The sequence below is a fragment of the Plectropomus leopardus genome, chromosome 5, assembly GCF_026936395.1.
Source record: "Plectropomus leopardus strain MGB_pleo_1.0 chromosome 5, ASM2693639v1, whole genome shotgun sequence".
Classification (NCBI taxonomy): Eukaryota; Metazoa; Chordata; class Actinopteri; order Perciformes; family Serranidae; genus Plectropomus; species Plectropomus leopardus.
The window spans coordinates 9,419,299-9,441,817 of NC_142180.1; the positions used below are offsets into that span (position 1 = coordinate 9,419,299).

General features: G+C 46.0%; 1 protein-coding gene across 1 annotated transcript; it reads right to left on the reverse strand.

The window, feature by feature from the left end:
* Positions 1 to 1,333: 1,333 nt before the first annotated feature.
* On the reverse strand, positions 1,334 to 11,029 carry LOC121941256 (uncharacterized). Its single transcript, XM_088077320.1, has 4 exons — positions 10,998 to 11,029; positions 2,063 to 6,811; positions 1,536 to 1,621; positions 1,334 to 1,388 (listed from the first exon to the last, which is right to left on the reverse strand). The coding sequence occupies exons 1-2, from the start codon at positions 11,027 to 11,029 to the stop codon at positions 2,068 to 2,070; spliced, it is 4,776 nt and encodes a 1,591-aa protein (XP_087933446.1). The 3' UTR covers positions 1,334 to 1,388; positions 1,536 to 1,621; positions 2,063 to 2,067.
* Between the last annotated feature and the right edge of the window lie 11,490 nt (positions 11,030 to 22,519).

Here is a 22,519-nt window from a genome sequence, read left to right on the forward strand (position 1 = left end):
AAATCATTATCACAACATAAAATAACATAACTGTCAATCTTTTACTGTAAATGTACATCAAAGTCCATAGTAATTATTAAGCCTTAAGTGAGAATGAATGCAAAAAAAGATCCCATGGACATTGCTTTAAAGTAAAACACATCAGAACAATGAATAACAATTTTAGTGCAAAAACTTAAACTAAACTTAAAAAAAACATTTTGATGTATAACTTTACAACAATAAAAAATGACTAATACTTGCTTAGGTGTAGGACAACACATGGTTTATCCTGCTTAAATAAGTCATGCTTTTAGACATTTCTATATATTCAAAACCTAGTGAACTCAATTACAGTTTACCAAATGGACAAGAGGCTAAAACAGAGGGCAAGGAGCCAAAACCACACCAAACTAATCTTCAAGCATGCATACTTAATCATTAATGTGTGCCTCAAGCTCATTTTTAAAGAATTAATTTGCACACAGAATGTTTTCCCTCCCTGTACTACAATATTTTAAGGTGTTTTTTTAAAGCACAGCAACCCCCGTGCCACCACCAAGAAGTAATCAGGTTTTCCAAAGAATCGGAAAGGTGCGCTAAATAAATCCATGCTTGATTTTACATTCAAGTGACTGCATATTGTCAGTAATACTTCACAGGCTTTTAATTCCCCAGATTCGGGGAACCATCATCATACACCTGGCACTTGCCAAGGTTATCATTGCCAGTGTTTTGTGTGAAACGTTTCCTCATTCATTTACGATGAAAGGAAGGGAGTGTTTCCTTGTAACCAGGCTTCTCAGCATGATAGCTGCTCCTCCAGTTACAGAGAATGGGAATTTCTGACAACTCGAAAAACCTCTTTGAAAAATCAGATTGTGTGGTGTGAGCTTACCATTGTATTGTGCAAATAATTTGACACTTGAGCCAAATGCCCATCTCCACCATTCACATTCTTGGTGAATATTGTTGTAGGATTATAGAGTGAAAATAGTTCTTTGTTCACCAGTTCAGTGTTTTGTTTTGGTTTTTTTTAAATGATGATAAAGAGAAGTAGAAGATGGGACATAATCCAAAATCTAGCCTCTTTTCTTGCACCTTAAAGCACTCCAGGTACTTCTTCTGATTGTAAGATTCTGGTTGTAGATTACCACAGTAAAGTGGAGTACTATGGCATTTGATGTGTTGCACTTACTGTGAAAATGGACTCTTTTGAGAAATGGTGAAAGAGTTGAGGTAAACTGCTCCTTCATATTACCACCAGCAAAGCTCTGATTTACTATTTTTATACATTAATTTTTGTTTGATTTTATGTCCACACAAAGCTTCTATGGGCTAACTCTAATCCTCTGAATGATTTTCACATTCACTGTGTGGGGAGTTCCATTCAGCTGTTCATTAAAAAACTAAATGGAGAGAAAACACAGGGAATACACGTCAGAGGATTGATCTCACTTCCGTCATCCCATCCCATAACTTGTGTGTATTATCACTGAAATTGTGAGCTTAAGAGTTTCACAGAACAATTATTTTACATATTTTGTTTTACATACCTGTTTAACAAGTTTGATGATTGTGCCATTACTGACTTCTCCAAAGGACTGTATCTTCATTTGCAGATGTGCCACTGAATTCAAGCCTGCAGGAATGAAAAACAAAAAACCCCAAAAAACCCAAATTATACATTTATTTATTTTTAAAAAAAAGGGGGTATGGGGGGTGGCATTTTCTAGTCTTCGTAAAAAGAACATTTCTCAGCTGCAGCTGATCCAAAATTCAGCTGCAGCTGAGAAATGTTGCTGACAAAGACCAGAAAGAGAGCTCACATTACACCAGTTTTAAAATCTCTGCATTGGCTACCAGTATCTTTTAGAACTGATTTTAGATTCTTTTATTGGTTTTAAATTTTATGGTTTTGCACCTTCTTATTTATCAGGTGGGTTGTTTTTTCATTTATCTGAGGTTAATCTGTCTGTTTGTAAAGCAATTTGTGCTAGTGTTTTTTTGTATGAAAAGTGCTATATAAATAAAGTTTGATTGATTTACTGATTGATTTGTTAATATCAAATGATTTACTTACTGCTTTCAGCCATGGTGGTGGTTGGAGGTGGAGTCGTGGTAGTAGGCTCTGGTGTTGTGGTAGTTGGCTGTGGTGTAGTGGTGGTTGGCTCTGGTGTAGTAGTGGTTGGCTCTGGTGTAGTTGTAGTTGGCTGTGGTGTAGTGGTGGTTGGCTCTGGTGTAGTAGTGGTTGGTTCTGGTGTAGTAGTAGTTGGTTCTGGTGTAGTAGTAGTTGGCTCTAGTGTAGTGGTGGTTGGCTCTGGTGTAGTGGTGGTTGGCTCTGGTGTAGTTGTAGTCGGTTCTGGTGTAGTGGTGGTCGGTTCTGGTGTAGTGGTGGTTGGCTCTGGTGTAGTTGTAGTCGGTTCTGGTGTAGTGGTGGTCGGCTCTGGTGTAGTGGTGGTTGGCTCTGGTGTAGTTGTAGTCGGTTCTGGTGAAGTGGTGGGCGATTCTGGTGTAGTAGTGGTTGGTTCTGGTGTAGTGGTGGTTGGCTCTGGTGTAGTGGTAGTTGGCTCTGGTGTAGTTGTAGTCGGTTCTGGTGTAGTGGTGGTTGGTTCTGGTGTAGTGGTGCTTGGCTCTGGTGTAGTAGTAGTCGGCTCTGGTGTAGTAGTGGTTGGCTCTGGTGTAGTAGTAGTCGGTTCTGGTGTAGTGGTGGTTGGCTCTGGTGTAGTAGTAGTCGGTTCTGGTGTAGTGGTGGTTTGCTCTGGTGTAGTTGTAGTTGGTTCTGGTGTAGTGGTGGTTGGTCCTGGTGTAGTGGTGGTTGGCTCTGGTGTAGTTGTAGTCGGTTCTGGTGTAGTGGTGGTCGGTTCTGGTGTAGTGGTGGTTGGCTCTGGTGTAGTTGTAGTCGGTTCTGGTGAAGTGGTGGGCGGTTCTGGTGTAGTTGTGGTTGGTTCTGGTGTAGTGGTGGTTGGCTCTGGTGTAGTGGTGGTTGGCTCTGGTGTAGTTGTAGTCGGTTCTGGTGTAGTGGTGGTTGGTTCTGGTGTAGTGGTGCTTGGCTCTGGTGTAGTAGTAGTCGGCTCTGGTGTAGTGGTGGTCGGTTCTGGTGTAGTGGTGGTTGGCTCTGGTGTAGTAGTAGTTGGTTCTGGTGTTGTGGTGGTTGGTTCTGGTGTAGTGGTGGTTGGCTCTGGTGTAGTTGTGGTCGGTTCTGGTGAAGTGGTGGGTAATTCTGGTGTAGTAGTGGTTGGTTCTGGTGTAGTGGTGGTTGGCTCTGGTGTAGTGGTGGTTGGCTCTGGTGTAGTTGTAGTCGGTTCTGGTGTAGTGGTGGTTGGTTCTGGTGTAGTGGTGCTTGGCTCTGGTGTAGTAGTAGTCGGCTCTGGTGTAGTAGTGGTTGGCTCTGGTGTAGTAGTAGTCGGTTCTGGTGTAGTGGTGGTTGGCTCTGGTGTAGTAGTAGTCGGTTCTGGTGTAGTGGTGGTTTGCTCTGGTGTAGTTGTAGTTGGTTCTGGTGTAGTGGTGGTTGGTCCTGGTGTAGTGGTGGTTGGCTCTGGTGTAGTTGTAGTCGGTTCTGGTGTAGTGGTGGTCGGTTCTGGTGTAGTGGTGGTTGGCTCTGGTGTAGTTGTAGTCGGTTCTGGTGAAGTGGTGGGTGATTCTGGTGTAGTAGTGGTTGGTTCTGGTGTAGTGGTGGTTGGCTCTGGTGTAGTTGTAGTCGGTTCTGGTGTAGTGGTGGTTGGTTCTGGTGTAGTGGTGCTTGGCTCTGGTGTAGTTGTAGTCGGCTCTGGTGTAGTAGTGGTTGGCTCTGGTGTAGTAGTGGTTGGTTCTGGTGTAGTAGTAGTTTGCTCTGGTGTAGTTGTAGTCAGTTCTGGTGTAGTGGTGGTTGGTTCTGGTGTAGTGGTGGGCTCTGGTGTAGTTGTAGTCGGTTCTGGTGTAGTGGTGGTTGGCTCTGGTGTAGTGGTGGTTGGTTCTGGTGTAGTGGTGGTTGGCTCTGGTGTAGTGGTGGTTGGCTCTGGTGTAGTTGTAGTCGGTTCTGGTGTAGTGGTGGTTGGTTCTGGTGTAGTGGTGGTTGGCTCTGGTGTAGTAGTAGTCGGCTCTGGTGTAGTAGTGGTTGGCTCTGGTGTAGTAGTGGTTGGTTCTGGTGTAGTAGTAGTTTGCTCTGGTGTAGTTGTAGTCAGTTCTGGTGTAGTGGTGGTTGGTTCTGGTGTAGTGGTGGGCTCTGGTGTAGTTGTAGTCGGTTCTGGTGTAGTGGTGGTTGGCTCTGGTGTAGTGGTGGTTGGTTCTGGTGTAGTGGTGGTTGGTCCTAGTGTAGTGGTGGTTGGCTCTGGTGTAGTTGTAGTCAGCTCTGGTGTAGTAGTAGTAGTCGGTTCTGGTGTAGTGGTGGTTGGCTCTGGTGTAGTAGTAGTCGGTTCTCGTGTAGTGGTGGTTTGCTCTGGTGTAGTTGTAGTTGGTTCTGGTGTAGTGGTGGTTGGTCCTGGTGTAGTGGTGGTTGGCTCTGGTGTAGTTGTAGTCGGCTCTGGTGTAGTGGTGGTTGGCTCTGGTGTAGTAGTAGTCGGTTCTGGTGTAGTGGTGGTTGGCTCTGGTGTAGTTGTAGTTGGTTCTGCTGTGGTGGTGGTTGGCTCTGGTGTAGTGGTGGTTGGCTCTGGTGTAGTAGTAGTCGGTTCTGGTGTAGTGGTGGTTGGCTCTGATGTAGTGGTGGTTTGCTCTGGTGTTGTAGTGGTTGGCTCTGGTGTAGTGGTAGTTGGCTCTGGTGTAGCAGTGGTTGGTTCTGGTGTAGTTGTAGTCGGTTCTGGTGTTGTGGTGGTTGGCTCTGGTGTAGTTGTAGTTGGTTCTGCTGTGGTGGTGGTTGGCTCTGGTGTAGTAGTGGTTGGCTCTGCTGTAGTAGTGGTTGGCTCTGGTGTAGTAGTGGTTGGCTCTGGTGTAGTAGTAGTGGGCTGTGGTGTAGTGGTGGTTGGCTCTGGTGTAGTTGTAGTCGGTTCTGGTGTAGTAGTGGTCGGTTCTGGTGTAGTGGTGGTTGGCTCTGGTGTAGTTGTAGTCGGTTCTGGTGTAGTGGTGGGCGATTCTGGTGTAGTAGTGGTTGGTTCTGGTGTGGTGGTGTTTGGCTCTGGTGTAGTGGTGGTTGGCTCTGGTGTAGTTGTAGTTGGTTCTGGTGTAGTGGTGGTTGGCTCTGGTGTAGTGGTGGTTGGTTCTCGTGTAGTAGTAGTCGGTTCTGGTGTAGTGGTGGTTGGCTCTGATGTAGTAGTAGTTGGCTCTGGTGTAGTGGTGGTTGGCTCTGGTGTAGTTGTAGTTGGTTCTGGTGTGGTGGTGGTTGGCTCTGGTGTAGTAGTGGTTGGTTCTGGTGTAGTAGTAGTCGGTTCTGGTGTAGTGGTGGTTGGCTCTGATGTAGTAGTAGTTGACTCTGGTGTCGTGGTGGTTGGCTCTGGTGTAGTTGTAGTTGGTTCTGGTGTAGTGGTGGTTGGCTCTGGTGTAGTGGTGGTTGGCTCTGGTGTAGTAGTGGTTGGCTCTGGTGTAGTTGTAGTTGGCTCTGCTGTAGTAGTGGTTGGCTCTGGTGTAGTAGTAGTTGGCTGTGGTGTAGTGGTGGTTGGCTCTGATGTAGTAGTAGTTGACTCTGGTGTAGTGGTGGTTGGCTCTGGTGTAGTTGTAGTTGGTTCTGGTGTGGTGGTGGTTGGCTCTGGTGTAGTAGTGGTTGGTTCTGGTGTAGTAGTAGTTGGTTCTGGTGTAGTGGTGGTTGGCTCTGATGTAGTAGTAGTTGGCTCTGGTGTCGTGGTGGTTGGCTCTGGTGTAGTTGTAGTTGGTTCTGGTGTGGTGGTGGTTGGCTCTGGTGTAGTGGTGGTTGGCTCTGGTGTAGTAGTGGTTGGCTCTGGTGTAGTTGTAGTTGGCGCTGCTGTAGTAGTGGTTGGCTCTGGTGTAGTAGTAGTTGGCTGTGGTGTAGTAGTGGTTGGCTGTGGTGTAGTGGTGGTTGGCTCTGGTGTAGTAGTGGTTGGCTCTGGTGTAGTAGTAGTTGGTTCTGGTGTGGTGGTGGTTGGCTCTGGTGTAGTAGTGGTTGGTTCTGGTGTAGTAGTAGTTGGCTCTTGTGTAGTGGTGGTTGGCTCTGGTGTAGTAGTGGTTGGCTCTGGTGTAGTAGTAGTTTGCTCTGGTGTAGTGGTGGTGGGCTCTGATGTAGTAGTAGTTGGTTCTGGTGTAGTGGTGGTTGGCTCTGATGTAGTGGTGGTTGGCTGTGGTGTAGTAGTGGTTGGCTCTGGTGTAGTAGTAGTCGGTTCTGGTGTAGTGGTGGTTGGCTCTGGTGTAGTAGTAGTCGGTTCTGGTGTAGTGGTGGTTTGCTCTGGTGTAGTTGTAGTTGGTTCTGGTGTAGTGGTGGTTGGCTCTGGGGTAGTAGTAGTTGGTTCTGGTGTAGTGGTGGTTGGCTCTGATGTAGTGGTAGTTGGCTCTGGTGTAGTAGTGGTTGGCTCTGGTGTAGTGGTGGTTGGCTGTGGTGTAGTAGTGGTTGGCTCTGGTGTAGTAGTAGTTGGCTGTGGTGTAGTTGTAGTCGGCTCTGGTGTGGTGGTGGTTGGCTCTGGTGTAGTGGTGGTTGGCTCTGGTGTCGTGGTGGTTGGCTCTGGTGTAGTTGTAGTCGGTTCTGGTGTAGTGGTGGTTGGTTCTGGTGTAGTGGTGGTTGGCTCTGGTGTAGTGGTGGTTGGCTCTGGTGTAGTGGTGGTTGGCTCTGATGTAGTAGTAGTTGGCTCTAGTGTAGTGGTGGTTGGCTCTGGTGTAGTGGTGGTTGGCTCTGGTGTAGTTGTAGTCGGTTCTGGTGTAGTGGTGGTTGGTTCTGGTGTAGTGGTGGTTGGCTCTGGTGTAGTTGTAGTCGGTTCTGGTGAAGTGCTAGTTGGTTCTGGTGTTGTGGTGGTTGGCTCCGGTGTAGTGCTTGTGGGCTCTGATGTAGTAGTAGTCGGTTCTGGTGTAGTGGTGGTTGGCTCTGGTGTAGTGGTAGTCGGCTCTGGTGTAGTAGTAGTCGGTTCTGGTGTAGTGGTGGTTGGCTCTGGTGTAGTAGTAGTCGGTTCTGGTGTAGTGGTGGTTTGCTCTGGTGTAGTTGTAGTTGGTTCTGGTGTAGTGGTGGTTGGCTCTGGGGTAGTAGTAGTTGGTTCTGGTGTAGTGGTGGTTGGCTCTGATGTAGTGGTAGTTGGCTCTGGTGTAGTAGTGGTTGGCTCTGGTGTAGTGGTGGTTGGCTCTGGTGTAGTAGTGGTTGGCTCTGGTGTAGTAGTAGTTGGCTGTGGTGTAGTGGTGGTTGGCTCTGGTGTGGTGGTGGTTGGCTCTGGTGTAGTGGTGGTTGGCTCTGGTGTCGTGGTGGTTGGCTCTGATGTAGTTGTAGTCGGTTCTGGTGTAGTGGTGGTTGGTTCTGGTGTGGTGGTGGTTGGCTCTGGTGTAGTGGTGGTTGGCTCTGATGTAGTAGTAGTTGGCTCTTGTGTAGTGGTGGTTGGCTCTGGTGTAGTTGTAGTCGGTACTGGTGTAGTGGTGGTTGGTTCTGGTGTAGTGGTGGTTGGCTCTGGTGTAGTTGTAGTTAGTTCTGGTGTAGTAGTGGTTGGCTCTGGTGTAGTGGTGGTTGGCTCTGATGTAGTAGTAGTTGGCTCTGGTGTAGTGGTGGGCTCTGGTGTAGTAGTAGTCGGTTCTGGTGTAGTGGTGGTTGGCTCTGGTGTAGTTGTAGTCGGTTCTGGTGTAGTGGTGGTTGCCTCTGGTGTAGTAGTAGTCGGTTCTGGTGTAGTGGTGGTTGCCTCTGGTGTAGTAGTAGTCGGTTCTGGTGTAGTGGTGGTTGCCTCTGGTGTAGTAGTAGTCGGTTCTGGTGTAGTGGTGGTTGGCTCTGATGTAGTAGTAGTTGGCTCCGGTGTGGTGGCTGCAGTTGTGGTAGTTTGGGCCAAAGTTGTGGTGGCTGCAGTTGTGGTAGTTTGGGCCAAAGTTATGGTGGCTGCAGTTGTGGTCAGGCATTTAGTGTTATTAGAAGCATAGAATGTCAGGAACACAAACACATAATATTTCCAAATGTGTTGTCATACTCATCATATGAGCAGGTATAAGAGACATCATACGGTCCATTTTCGGTCAGACTGCAAATTTGTATAAATCTCATGAAACATCTCAACAGCTGTGCTGTTCATGACATCACATTTTTGTGCGACCATCCATAGCCCTTAAAATGAAGATCCTTGTGATTTCTATCAACCTACCTCCTTTACTTAAGCTAATGTCTAACACTGAGACGATTATATCTCTGACAGAGGTTGATGACATTCAATTGAAACAATTTTAATTGATTGTTTGTAGGCTTATTTTGGAGAACTGACATATACAGGGCATTTGCTGTAATTAGACTTATATGATGAGGTGTGTGAAGCCTGTCAGAGCTAACCAGTGTTGCCAGATTGGAGATGTTAAACAAATGTACCTGAGACTCGAAATGATCGGATTTTGAGAAAAAATATCGAACACCAGTCACAATTACAAAAATGTAATATTAAAACTTTATTCTAACTTTAATTAACAAGTATTTAAACAACTTTTTTGACAGATCCACAACACCCACTGCCTCAGTGAGAAGCTATTTCTCAGTCGAAACTGCTCAGCCCACAGCTGATGTTTTTTTTTTTTTTCAGCATGCTGACAGCAGCTGAGTGTTTACGAAAATAAACGACAACACTGTGTGCTGGACAAATGTGATCCGAATGGGGCCTACATCAAACAAGGTCATGTGAGAAGTGACGCATTAACACATGTAGAAGCCAGGAAATGAGGATGAAAATGAAATGTGTATATTATACTAAGAGCTTATAGTAAGTGTCACAGTGGCCAAATTAATTTGCAATATGGCAATTTTGAAATTATTGATTGTTCATCGTACAGTGGGCAATATTTTCATACAAATCCACTAATTATTGTACATCTGGCAACACTGGACCTAACCCATTGGCATACTTTAGTTACATCTCAACAGGAACCATCCCAACAATCAGAAAAGAATGTATTTACAAGTGAAAATTAAGTGTAGAAAAATCAGTGGTAGGAGTCGATCATGAAATGTGAAATGTATGTTGAAATATCCCTACTTGAGCTACAAAAATAAACCATTACAGCTATTAAAAATATATAATGTAATTAATCATAGACTTCAGTTTAAATCCATTGGGATACTAACAGAATAGAACACTGAGCCAACTCACTAATGGTGTACAATTTTGCAACTACAATTTTGCAATCTTAAAACTTTAAAACAAAGTGGGCATTAACTGATTCATTCATTCACTCATTCATGCATATGCACATTGTGAGAAAAATGTCTGAAATACAGGAAAAAAGTGATGCCTTTGAAAATGGTAAGCTAATATTCAGACCTGTCTTTTGGAATTCATTGACATGCAGCTACACTAAGCTTGACAGTTATCCTGCCGTGGAGCAGACTAGTTCAGCAGTACAAGTTACCATGTCTACTGAGCTGGGACTCACATACACCACTTTCATGGAATGGATTTGTCAAGTAAAACTCATCAAAATAAGCCAGGTTTTTCCTTTATTCACTTTGGTGGAATACCCCTTTGAAGATGTCTGCCAGCCCAGATTTATTTTCATGCTCTTGTTTATTATTCCCTACCGTCATTAACAAAGGACCATTCAGGCAGTTAACATCATCTTGAAAACTTACACAATCAAATGAATCAGATCTGATAATTACGTTTTAATTGTTAACTTGAAGACAATTCAGGTTAACTGTTGAACATATTTAAAAAAGTATATTTCTAACAACAAATTTTAGTCAATTTTTAAATTTTTTATATACACTTGCATATGCATTCATTGTAATCAACTACATTTACTAGTTTTTTAAAGGAGAGATCAAAAGTAGGCAATATGCAGTGTAGAATGTAAAATTCAACACAGAGTGTTGTGGGCTACTGAAAACCTTTTTAACACTATTTCTGTAAAGTTCACTCTAATATAATATATAATATTATTAATATTAAAAAGTTAAATGCAAACAATCAAAGCCCTAAAAAATGTACTTGAATAATTACCTTGTCCAATGAGGGCATATCCAATTAAATAAATCCAACAAAGGATTTTTCTTTCCATAATGATAGCTGTTACTTATCACCACTCCTGGTACAGACAAGTGTTGTCTGTGATTGCACGCTGCAGTTTTTTTAGTGACTTACTCCTCCCTCAGCTATGGAGAGAGTGACAAGGCATTGGTGACAGAGACTTTTTTCATGTAACCTGAAAAACCGGGTGAGTCATTGACAAACAAGTTTTTAAAACATTAGTAAATCTTAAAACACAGCATACAATTAAAACTGCAGTGACTGTAGAAAAAAGTTACAAGTTTGTTTTTTCAAGTGCTGTTGCACATATGGTGCATCTAGGGTAGGCCTACTGTAAAGGATTTCTTTACTCAGTGTTGGTTATTATGTTGGGGGAGCAAACATACTTGGCAACCTACTTGCAGGTGGCTGTTGGTGTGTCACACAGATAAAGGAAGGTGCTCTGTGAGTTTGTAAATTAATGGGCTTTGATAGCACAGTGCAATAACTTTCATTACAATCAGTCTGTGTGTGGATGACAGACATTGCTGTTTTTGCATGACTACTGGGAAACCTACTGCAAAGGGAAGTGGTAAACAGCAAATCAACTTCTCTGCTCTTTCTTTGGGCCTTGGGTGGTATTCTGGCTAACACTAAGATGAATTAGTGACAGACTAGGGTTCTAAAAAATGTATGAAATTATGAACATCCCAGTGAGCATCATTAAATCCATTTCTACAAAATGTAAAAACTATGGCACTACAACAAACCTACCAAGAGAGGGCCAGTCACCAAAACTTGAAACAGGAAAGAAGGGCATTAATCACAGAGACGACCAAGAAACCAAAAATAACCCAGAAAGAGCTTGAATATATTACAGCAGATACTGGGGTATCTGTCTATAGGACCACTTTTATCCATACACTCCATCAGGCCGAGCTTTACAGAAGAGTGGCCGGAAAGTTACATTTTGTGCTCATCTAGCCATAGTACCTCCTTCCATATGTTTGGGGAATCTCCCGCATGCCTTTTCCTTAACTTCAAATATGTTCTTCTTTCTTTCACTTCTATTTTCTGGTCACTCTTCTGACTCTTTTGACAAATATGGAAATATATGTATATTTTCAGGAATACTGGTCACCCTATGAAATTCAATATCAAAGGTGTTATTGTTTGTTAGTTCTGAAAGCCACAGTACTTATTGAACTCTGCAACAAACCTCTTGATCCTGTTAGGTAAATTTCATAGTCAGAAATCTAAAATATCTAACTTGTAAAATTGTCCCCCTCTTTTAAAGTGTTCTTTCATTGCGGTTCTTTTTAGTTTAATGAAGTTTCTTTAACATGCTGTAAAGAGAAAAGTATATCATCCCTCCATCATTTTTACATGCTATTTGGTACTTATACTGGACAAGATATTAAAGTGCCATCACCTTTTTTTGTTTGTTTGTTGTTTTGTTCTTTTGGTTGTTGTTTTACAGCCATTATTCAAGCTTTATTGTTATCTGTCTTATGGATCTAGTACTATGGGTATAATGCCTGAAAAATAATTGAACAGAGTGGCTGCCCTTTATCTTAATATCATTTAAGCAGTACATAGAATTAAATTAATGAATGCACAATCCAAGAAGTCAAGCATGACAAATGGTGAACAAGTAAGTGCCGTAACATAGGTGTTGAAATTCCAGAAACCCGTGAGGTATTAAAACAACAACACATTTTGGTTTGAGGGCTTCATCAGGGTCATCAAGATTAAGTGTTTCTTGGAGATGTAGTTGTGGGGGATGCAGTTGTGGGGGATGGAGTTGTCCCATCAGGCGTAACTGCCGAGGTTGTTGGGGCAGCACTTGTTGGAGCAGGTGTTGTTGAGGCTGCAGTTGTCGGACCAGCTGTTGTGGGGACTGGAGTTGTTGGAGCAGGTGTTGAGGGGGCAAGAGTTGTTGGAGCGGGTGTTGTGGAGGGTGCAGTGGTCGGAGCTGGTGTTGTGGAGGTTGCAGTTGTCGGAGCAGGTGTTGTGGAGGCTGCAGTTGTTGGAGCAGGTGTTGGGGGGGCTGCAGTTATCGGAGCAGGTGTTGTGGGGGCTGCAGTTGTCGGAGCAGGTTTTGTGGAGGCGGCAGTTGTCGAAGCTGGAGTTGCTGGGGCTGCAGTTGTCAGAGCGGGTGTTTTGGCGGCTGGAGTTGTTGTGGGGGCTGCAGTGGTGGGGGCCACAGTTGTGGGAGCAGGTGTTGTTGGGGTTACAGTTATTGGAGCCGGTGTTGTGGGGGCTGTAGTTGTTGGAGCAGATGTTGTGGGGGCTGCAGTTGTTGGAGGAGGTGTTGCGGGGACTGGAGTTGTTGGAGCAGGTGTCGTGGGGGCTGGAGTTGTTGGGGCTGCAGTTGTCAGAGCGGGTGTTGTGGGTGCTGGAGTTGTTGGAGCAGGTGTTGGGGGGGCTGCAGGTATCGGAGTGGGTGTTGTGGGGGCTGCAGTTGTCGGAGCGGGTGTTGTGGAGGCAGCAGTTGTCGAAGCTGGTGTTGTGGAGGCTGCAGTTGTAGGAGCGGGTGTTGTGGGAACTGGAGTTCTTGGAGCAGGTGTTGGGGGGGCTGCAGTTGTCGGAGCAGGTGTTGTGGGGGCTGCAGTTGTCGGAGCAGGTTTTGTGGAGGCGGCAGTTGTCGAAGCTGGAGTTGCTGGGGCTGCAGTTGTCAGAGCGGGTGTTTTGGCGGCTGGAGTTGTTGTGGGGGCTGCAGTGGTGGGGGCCACAGTTGTGGGAGCAGGTGTTGTTGGGGTAACAGTTATTGGAGCCGGCGTTGTGGAGGCTGTAGTTGTTGGAGCAGATGTTGTGGGGGCTGCAGTTGTTGGAGGAGGTGTTGCGGGGACTGGAGTTGTTGGAGCAGGTGTTGTGGGGGCTGGAGTTGTTGGAGCAGGTCTTGTTGGGGCTGCAGTTGTTGTTGGAGCTGCAGGTGTTGGAGCGGGTGTTGCGGGGGCTGGAGTTGTTGGAGCAGGTGTCGTGGGGGCTGGAGTTGTTGGGGCTGCAGTTGTCAGAACGGGTGTTGTGAGTGCTGGAGTTGTTGGAGAAGGTGTTGGGGGGGCTGCAGGTATCGGAGTGGGTGTTGTGGGGGCTGCAGTTGTCGGAGTGGGTGTTGTGGAGGCAGCAGTTGTCGAAGCTGGTGTTGTGGAGGCTGCAGTTGTCAGAGCTGTTGTTGTGGGGCCTGGAGTTGTTGGAGCAGGTGTTGTGGGGGCTGGAGTTGTTGGAGCAGGTGTTGTGGGCGTTGGGGTTGTTGGCGGCACAGTTCTTGGGGCAGGTGTTGTGGGGCCTGCAGTAGTTGCAGCAGGTGTTGTGGGGGCTGCAGTTGTTGCAGCAGGTGTTGTCGGGGTTGTAGTCGTCGCAGCAGGTGTTGTGGGGGCTGAAGTTGATTGAGCAGGAGTTGTGGGGGCTGCAGTCGCAGGGGCTGCAGTTGTGGGAGCAGGTGTTGTTTGGGCTACAGTTGTTGGAGGAAGTGTTGTGGAGGCTGCAGTGGTAGGGGCTGCAGTTGTGGGAGCAAGTGTTGTTGTTGTTACAGTTATTGGAGTCGGAATTAGTGTTGTGGGGACTGGAGTTGTTGGAGCAGGTGTTGTGGGGGCTGCAGGTGTTGGAATCGGAATTGGTGTTGTGGGGACTGGAGTTGTTGGAGCAGGTGTTGTGGGGGCTGCAGGTGTTGGAGCGGGTGTTGCGGGGGCTGGAGTTGTTGGAGCAGGTGTCGTGGGGGCTGGAGTTGTTGGGGCTGCAGTTGTCAGAGCGGGTGTTGTGGGTGCTGGAGTTGTTGGAGAAGGTGTTGGGGGGGCTGCAGGTATCGGAGTGGGTGTTGTGGGGGCTGCAGTTGTCGGAGCGGGTGTTGTGGAGGCAGCAGTTGTCGAAGCTGGTGTTGTGGGGCCTGGAGTTGTCGGAGCAGGTGTTGTGGGGGCTGGAGTTGTTGGAGGAGGTGTTGCGGGGGCTGGAGTTGTTGGAGCAGGTGTTGTGGGGGCTGGAGTTGTTTGAGCAGGAGTTGTGGGGGCTGCAGTCGCAGGGGCTGCAGTTGTGGGGGCTGCAGTCGCAGGGGCTGCAGTTGTGGGAGCAGGTGTTGTTTGGGCTACAGTTGTTGGAGGAAGTGTTGTGGAGGCTGCAGTTGTCGGAATTGGTGTTGTGGGGACTGGAGTTGTTGGAGCAGGTGTTGTGGGGGCTGCAGTTGTTGGGGCTGCAGTTGTTGGAGCAGGTGTTGTGGGGGCTACAGTGTTCGGGGCTGCAGTTGTGGGAACAGGTGTTGTTGGGGCTACAGTTGTTGGAGCTGGTGTTGTGGGGGCTGCAGTTGTCTGAGCGGGTGTTGTGGGGGCTGGAGTTGCTGGGGCTGCAGTTGTCAGAGTGGGTGTTGTGGCGGCTGGAGTTGTTGGAGAAGGTGTTGTGGGGGCTGCAGTGCTGGGGGCTACAGTTGTGGGAGCAGGTGTTGTTGGGGTTACAGTTATTGGAGCAGGTGTTGTGGGGGCTGCAGTTGTTGGAGCAGATGTTGTGGGGGCTGCAGTTGTTGGAGCAGGTGTTGTGGGGGCTGGAGTGGTTGTTGGAGCTACAGTTGTTGGAGCTGGTGTTGTGGGGGCTGTAGTTGTGGGAGTGGCTGTTGTGGGGGCTGGAGTTACTGGAGCGGGTGTTGTGGGGGCTGGAGTTGTTGGAGCAGGTGTTGTGGGGGCTGGAGTTGTTGGGGCAGGAGTTGTGGGGGCTGCAGTCGCAGGGGCTGCAGTTGTGGGGGCTGCAGTCGCAGGGGCTGCAGTTGTGGGAGCAGGTGTTGTTTGGGCTACAGTTGTTGGAGGAAGTGTTGTGGAGGCTGCAGTTGTCGGAATTGGTGTTGTGGGGACTGGAGTTGTTGGAGCAGGTGTTGTGGGGGCTGCAGTTGTTGGGGCTGCAGTTGTTGGAGCAGGTGTTGTGGGGGCTACAGTGTTCGGGGCTGCAGTTGTGGGAACAGGTGTTGTTGGGGCTACAGTTGTTGGAGCTGGTGTTGTGGGGGCTGCAGTTGTCTGAGCGGGTGTTGTGGGGGCTGGAGTTGCTGGGGCTGCAGTTGTCAGAGTGGGTGTTGTGGCGGCTGGAGTTGTTGGAGAAGGTGTTGTGGGGGCTGCAGTGCTGGGGGCTACAGTTGTGGGAGCAGGTGTTGTTGGGGTTACAGTTATTGGAGCAGGTGTTGTGGGGGCTGCAGTTGTTGGAGCAGATGTTGTGGGGGCTGCAGTTGTTGGAGCTGGTGTTGTGGGGGCTGTAGTTGTGGGAGTGGCTGTTGTGGGGGCTGGAGTTACTGGAGCGGGTGTTGTGGGGGCTGGAGTTGTTGGAGCAGGTGTCGTGGGGGCTGTAGTTGTTGAGGCTGCAGTTGTCAGAATGGGTGTTGTGGGTGCTGGAGTTGTTTGAGAAGGTGTTGTGGGGGCTGCAGTGGTAGGGGCTGCAGTTGTGGGAGCAAGTGTTGTTGGCGTTACAATTATTGGAGCAGGTGTTGTGGGGGCTGGAGCTGTTGGAGCAGGTCTTGTGGGGGCTGGAGTTGTTGGAGCAGGTGTCTTGGGGGCTGGAGTTGTTAGAGTGGGTGTTGTGGGGAATGGTATTGTTGGAGCACGTGTTGCAGGGGATGACATTGTCAGAGCAGGTGTTGTGGGGGCTGCAGTTGATGGAGCAGGTAATGTGGGTGCTGGAGTTGTTGGTGCGGGTGTTGTGGGGGCTGGAGTTGTTGGGGATGCAGTTGTCGGAGCGAGAGTTGTGGAGGCTGCAGTTGCCGGAGCAGGTGTGGTGGGGGCTGCAGTTGTGTTAGCAGGTAATGTGGGAGCTGGAGTTTTTGGAGCAGGTGTTGTGGGGGCTGAAGTTGTCGGAGCAGGTAATGTGGGGGCTGCAGTTGTTGGAGCAGGTGTTGTGGGGGCTGCAGTGGTAGGGGTTGCAATTGTGGGATCTGGAGTTGTTGGGGCTGCAGTTGTTGGAGCAGGTGTTGTGGGGGCTGCATTTGTTGGAGAAGATGTTGTGGGGGCTGCAGTTGTTGGAGCAAATGTTGTGGGGGCTGGAGTTGTTGGGGCAGGTGTTGTAGGGGCTGGAGTTGTTGAGGCTGCAGTTGTCAGAATGGGTGTTGTGGGGGCTGGAGTTGTTGGAGAAGGTGTTGTGGGGGCTGCAGTGGTAGGGGTTGCAATTGTGGGAGCTGGAGTTGTTGGGGCTGCAGTTGTTGGAGCAGGTGTTGTGGGGGCTGCATTTGTTGGAGAATGTGTTGTGGGGGCTGCAGTTGTTGGAGCAAATGTTGTAGGGGCTGGAGTTGTCAGAGCAGGTGTTATGGTGGCTGCAGTTGTTGAAGTGGGTGTTGTGGGAGCAGGTGTTGTTGGAGCACGTGTTGCAGGGGATGACAATGTCGGAGCAGGTGTTGTGGGGGCTGCAGTTGTCGGAGCAGGTAATGTGGGTGCTGGAGTTGTTGGAGCAGGTGTTGTGGGGGCTGCAGTGGTAGGGGCTGCAGTTGTGGGAGCAGGTGTTGTGGGGACTGCAGTTGTTGGAGCGGGTGTTGTGGGGGCTGCAGTTGTCAGAGCAGGTGTTGTGGGGGCTGGAGTTGTTGGAGAAGGTCTTGTGGGGGCTGCAGTTGTCAGAGCAGTGGTTGCGGGGGCTGCATTTGTCAGAGCAGGTGTTGTGGGGGCTGCAGTTGTAGGGGTTGCAATTGTGGGAGCAGGTGATGTTGGGGCTGCAATTATCAGAGTGGGTGTTGTGGGGGCTGCAGTTGTTGGAGCTACAATTGTTGGAGCGGGTGTTGTGGGGGCTGGAGTTGGTGGAGCAGGTGTCGTGGGGGCTGGAGTTGTTGAGGCTGCAGTTGTCAGAGTGGGTGTTGTGGGTGCTGGAGTTGTTGAAGTGGGTGTTGTGGGGAATGTTATTGTTGGAGCACGTGTTGCAGGGGATGATATTGTCGGAGCAGGTGTTGTGGGGGCTGCAGTTGTCGGAGCAGGTAATGTGGGTGCTGGAGTTGTTGGAGCAGGTGTTGTGGGGGCTGCAGTGGTAGGGGCTGCAGTTGTGGGAGCAGGTGTTGGGACTACAGTTGTTGGAGCTGGTGTTGTGGGGACTGCAGTTGTCAGAGCAGGTGTTGTGGAGGCTGGAGTTGTTGGAGAAGGTCTTGTGGGGGCTGCAGTTGTCAGAGCGGGCGTTGTGGGGGCTGCAGTGGTAGGGGTTGCAATTGTGGGAGCAGGTGTTGTTGGGGCTGCAATTATCAGAGTGGGTGTTGTGGGGGCTGCAGTTGTTGGAGCAGGTGTTGGGGGGGCTACAGTTGTTGGAGCAGGTGTTGTGGGGGCTGCAGTTGTTGGGTTTTGAGTTGTGGGGGCCACAGTGATGGGGGCTGCAGTTGTGGGAGATGGTGTTTTTGGGGCTGCAGTGGTAGGGGCTGCAGTTGTAGGAGCGGCTGTTGTGGGGGCTGGAGTTGTAGGAGCAGGTGTTGTGGGGTTTAGAGTTGTCAAGGCTGCAGTTGTAACGACTGCAGTTGTGGGAGCAGGTGTTGTTGGGGCTACAGTTGTTGGAGCAGTGGTTGCGGGGACTGCAGTTGTCAGAGCAGGTGTTGGAGATGCTGGAGTTGTAGGAGTGGCTGTTGTGGGGGCTGGAGTTGTTGGAGCAGGTGTTTTGGGGTTTAGAGTTGTGGAGGCTGCATTTGTAAGGGCTGAAGTTGTGGGAGCAGGTGTTGTTGCGGCTACAGTTGACAGAACAGGTGTTGTGGGGGCTGCAGTGGTTGAAGCGAGTGTTTTGGGGAATGGTGTTGTTGGAGCATGTGTTGTAGGAGATGACGTCGGAGCAGGTGTAATGGGGGCTGGAGTTGTTGGAGCAGGTGTTGTGTGGGCTGCAGTGGTAGGGGCTGCAGTTGTTGGAGCTGGTGTTGTTGGGGCTACAGTTGTTGGAGCAGGTGTTGTGGAGTTTGCAGTTGTTGGAGCTGGTGTTGTGGGGGCTGCAATTGTTGGAGCCGGTGTTGTGGTGGCTGCAGTTGTCGGAGCAGGTGTTGTTTGGGCTACAGTTGTTGTGGTGCTTGTTAGTGTGGTTGTTTGGAGTACAGTAGTGTTGGTTTGGGCTGTTGTCATGGTGCTAGGTGTGGTGGTTTCTGTTATAGCTGTGGTTATCTGAGGTGTAATTGTAGTGTAAGGAAAATTAGACATCGTTGATGTTCTGAATGTTGATGTGGGGCTTCGGATTGTAGTAGTTGAAGTTGTGGGTGCAACTCCAACCCTTTGTATTTTTGTCACTGTGATTGTGTGGGCTGTTCCATTCAGGAGTTGTTCCCTAAACAGCTGAAGGGAGAGAAAACATAGAGAACAATCATTCTTATATATATATCTACTTTCTTTACCCTGCCCTTTATATTATGTACATGTGTTATTATTGATATCGTCAAAAGAAGATTTTTTACAAAATAGTAAAATTATACATTTTACTTACCTGTTTAACAAGTTCAGTGATGTTTTCATTGCTCACACCTCCAAGGGAACTTAATTTCATCTGTATATGTACCAGTGATTCCAACCCTGTAAGGATTGAAAAAAAAAACTTTACATGGAAACAAACATGGAAAATAGACTAAATAAAATAAACAGTCTTAATGTTAAAAGAATTTGTGGAAAATGCAACATCCCCTTAGATATACTAGTATTGCAGTAAATTTATATATGTTAAAGGCAGTAAAAAATTGATTTTGAACAAGGCTTTAAATCTAAATTATGGGAATCATTGCCCATCTCTTTTGGATAATTTAATTAAAACTAGACTTGGGACAGGCAATTGTAAATTAAATTTCAGAAGAATTCAGAATTAATTTTGTCTTCAGTCAAGTGCAATTCATCAAGATTCACTTTTTTATGACTATTAGGGTGTAACTAGATTTTCAATGTCATAGATCAGAGTCTAAAGTACATTTTATAGCATTTCTTACCTTGATAGATATCTGTCTGTGTATAAGCAGAATAGTGTGCATGATTTAATACATTTGGAAGATTTTCCACTCATGTATTTGAAAGTTTTGAACCAAACAAGTGCATTTCACCTCCCTATAATTACAGCTCATGGTTATACTGTCCAATTGAATTTCTTAAACTAATTCTCATGTCAACTGACACTACTTTTAGTTGCATTTTGGCAGTCTGTGTGGTGGATTTTATAACTTAGTGGGAGCTTTTTGGTGGGAGGTGCCACTTGTCTTTTCTTGTATCCTCCTCTGTTGTTATGAATGTTTAAGTGGTTTTTTTTGGATATCAGTTTGGCTGTGACCAAACATCTCAACAACTACGTTCTACATTGGCATGAATTTTCTTTTGAGTATCCATGCTGTCAAAAAGAGGATCCCTAGTAATGATCATCAGGCCACGCTACCCTCAGGAATGTTAGTACAAAACTGACGGGCAGAAAATGAATGAGCGTTTCCTGTCTGTACTTTGGTTTGCTGTGCATGGCTCTTTGTTTCCAGGGTGATTTTAATGATTTATTGATTCTATTGCATGGTTTTATACATTTTTATTATCTTATTGCATATTTTTTAGAATCTACAGTTATAATCAGGCATGTATTTTAGAGCTCATTCTGCACCTTTCACTTATTCTTGCTGTTGATTAGTGCTACAACTTTCTTCAAGGGATTTGTTGTTTTATATGAACATTCAAAGTGTAAATGTTTTTTGGATTTGAATATTACAGTGTTGTGTGTGTTTTTTTTTATTACAAAACATATCACACAGTCAGCACATCAGAAGTCAGTGTTGACTAAACAGTGGATCACATTTTAATCGCTTTCATAAAAATGCATTTAACAGCCACATCTCTCAATATTGTTTTGTCACTCAAACTCAGCCACTACCAAAACTCTGTGTATAGCACTACACTCCACATTCAAAAGCATGCATTCAACATAATACAAATGAGTGTAAATTAAACTGAGATTAGTTACATTCTGCTTCATCTAGCTATATTAAAAGACTTTTGTCAGGTGCTATTTGACTGTTCTCTTCTAGTCCAAAAGTGGTTTAAAGCCCATATTAGTATGTTGTCAATTCTTTCGCCTCTTTATTCCTCAGATGTGAAGACCACTACCAGCCACATCGTGAAGACCACTACCAGCCACATCGTGCAATGACTGATGGACGTACAGTATCTACCAAAGATCAGCTGGGATGTTTCAGGTTTGCAAAAAGATTCTTGGTGTATTGTAAGAAAGGAAATAGGGTGTGATGTCAATGAGAACTTGTGGCCGAATGCAGAAGACAGAGGTGACCAACACTTTTACCTCTACATCAGCAGATATCCTATACAAGCGTTTAGAGTGAATATGCTTTGTATTGTATTGCATAGCTGGAATTAGTTTAATTTCATTTTGTGCGGTTGAAATTATGAAAAAATGACAACGATGAAGCCCGTTGAAGTATATTGTAGAATTTATGGTTATTATTATGTCTCCATGTCAGCGATAGCCGTGGCCAGAGGCATTGTTTTCAGTTTGACTGTCCAAATTCTTGCAAATGTGATATCTCAAGAATGTCTTGAGGGGATTCATTCAAATTTGACACAAGCATCCACTTAGATTTGATGATGAACTGATTTCAATTTGGTGGTCATAGGTCAAAGCTCAAGATCAATATAACCTTTCAACCATCTAATTTTTGCGAACGTGATATCTGACTACCACCTTAAGGCAATTTCTTCAAATTTGGCACAAATATACAGTTGAAGTCAAGAATGAACTGAATAGATCTTAGTTAATCAAAAGTCATGGTCTATGTGACCTTTTGTATAGATCTGTGTTGCCAGGGGGGAGATGTTTGTGAAGCATCCAGGTTTTTACAGATATAGATGTAAACTGCAACTTGACAAGAGTGCCAAGGCAAACAACCATGAGGTGCTAATTCTAGTTTTCTGAAATAAAATACAAACAATCAAAGCCATGAAAGTACCATTTACTGAGATATTTATAATAAATAATTACCTTGTCCAGAGGATGCATGTAAATATCCAAGCAAAAATATCCAAGAAAGGATTTTTCTTTCCATGATGATTGGTGTTACTACTCACTAATTCAGGAGCACACAAGTATTTTGTCTGTAAATGCACATTGTTCTTAGGTCTTAGTGTGAATTACTCCTCCCTTAGATACCTCAGACAGAGCATGGGTGACAGAGGCTACTTTCATATAACCTGAAAAACCAGGTGAGTCTCAGACATATATGTTTACAAAATAAAGGACACTAGTAAATGTGTAGTGTACCTCACAACATGCACAATTAGGCTGACAATCTGTTAGTATGTATTTTTATGATTATGCATCCTCCATAGTTAGTTCGAGACCCTATGTCTACCTTAAGGAAATACCTACCTATATATGGTAAAGTCTGACCATGTCTGACCAGATGTGGCTGACCATGGATACCTGAGCTGGACCAGTGCCAGTAAATTAAGCAACACAAATAAATCCCTCATTCTTCAAAAGAAGTCTAGTATCTGACATGTTAGTAATTGATACCTACCATCTACGTCACATCATTTTATAAATACGACAGCCTTTCTATGTGATCGGTGTTCGCCAGCTTTCTATGTTCTATGTTAGTTAGTCTGCGTTTAGTCTTGTCTCTGTCTGGGCTGACCCGAGTGCTCATCTTTGTTGTACTTGTCCTCATTTGTAGTCTTTGTTTAGTTCATCTTTGTACTCATCTTCATTTATGTTGTGCTCGTTTATTGTACTCATGTTTGTAATTGTAATTTTAATTGTATACTCATACTTTTACTCATATTAAACGTGTGGTGATTGGAGCTTCAACAGGTGTCTCCATCCTTCAGAAGTCATGACAGAAAACTCATACTATCACAATCCATGGGTTATGAGAATAAGTGGTAATTAGGATGAGAGGATGGAAATAAACATTTTAAGCTGAATCAAAAGTGGTTTTAGGGCAGGATGTGGTACAAATAACACTAAGGCACTACAACATTAATCTCAACTCCTGTATGAACGTGCTGGATTATAAGGGATATTTATTTGTAGGTTTTTTTCTAATTGCATGACAGTGACAGTAGTTATTAAGTGGAATACATTTGCTAACTCCTAAATAAAAACATGGACATTCTCTTTGTCTTAATGAAGTAGCTAATCCAGGGGAAACATGTAAGGAAATATTTCAAAACAAGAAATTTTCTATCAACATAACTGGTGCATAGGGGCCTGATACTCCACTGAAGGGCTTCTTGTTTTAGAACTGCTTCAGCTTTTATTACGTACAGAGAGGAAAGTACATCACCACCATTTCATTGTTAAAATGCTGTTGACCTCAACAGGCTCTTGCCAAAGCATTACTGGAAACCCTTATCAAAGTTGTCAAACAGGTTTCTTATTTACATAATACAAGTCCTCTCTTGATTTGCTCTCTCTCTCTTCTTTGATTGAAATTTTAATATCCAATATGCTTTCCTTGTGTTTTACTGTTAACAGTCAGTTTAGTAGTACTTTGACAGGCTGCTTTACCTGCAGTGCTTTTTGTTTTATCTTGTCTTGTCTTAATGTTAATTATATCCACATATTGTGAAAAATAA

Excerpts from the sequence above, each read along its gene's own strand:
- LOC121941256 (XM_088077320.1), bottom strand. The coding sequence starts at position 11,029 with ATGCGGGAGATTCCCCAAACATATGGAAGGAG. Across the intron at positions 6,812-10,997 it reads CCCCAAACATATGGAAGGAG|AACCGACTACAACTACACCA; the intron begins GTACTATGGCTA and ends GCACTTCACCAG.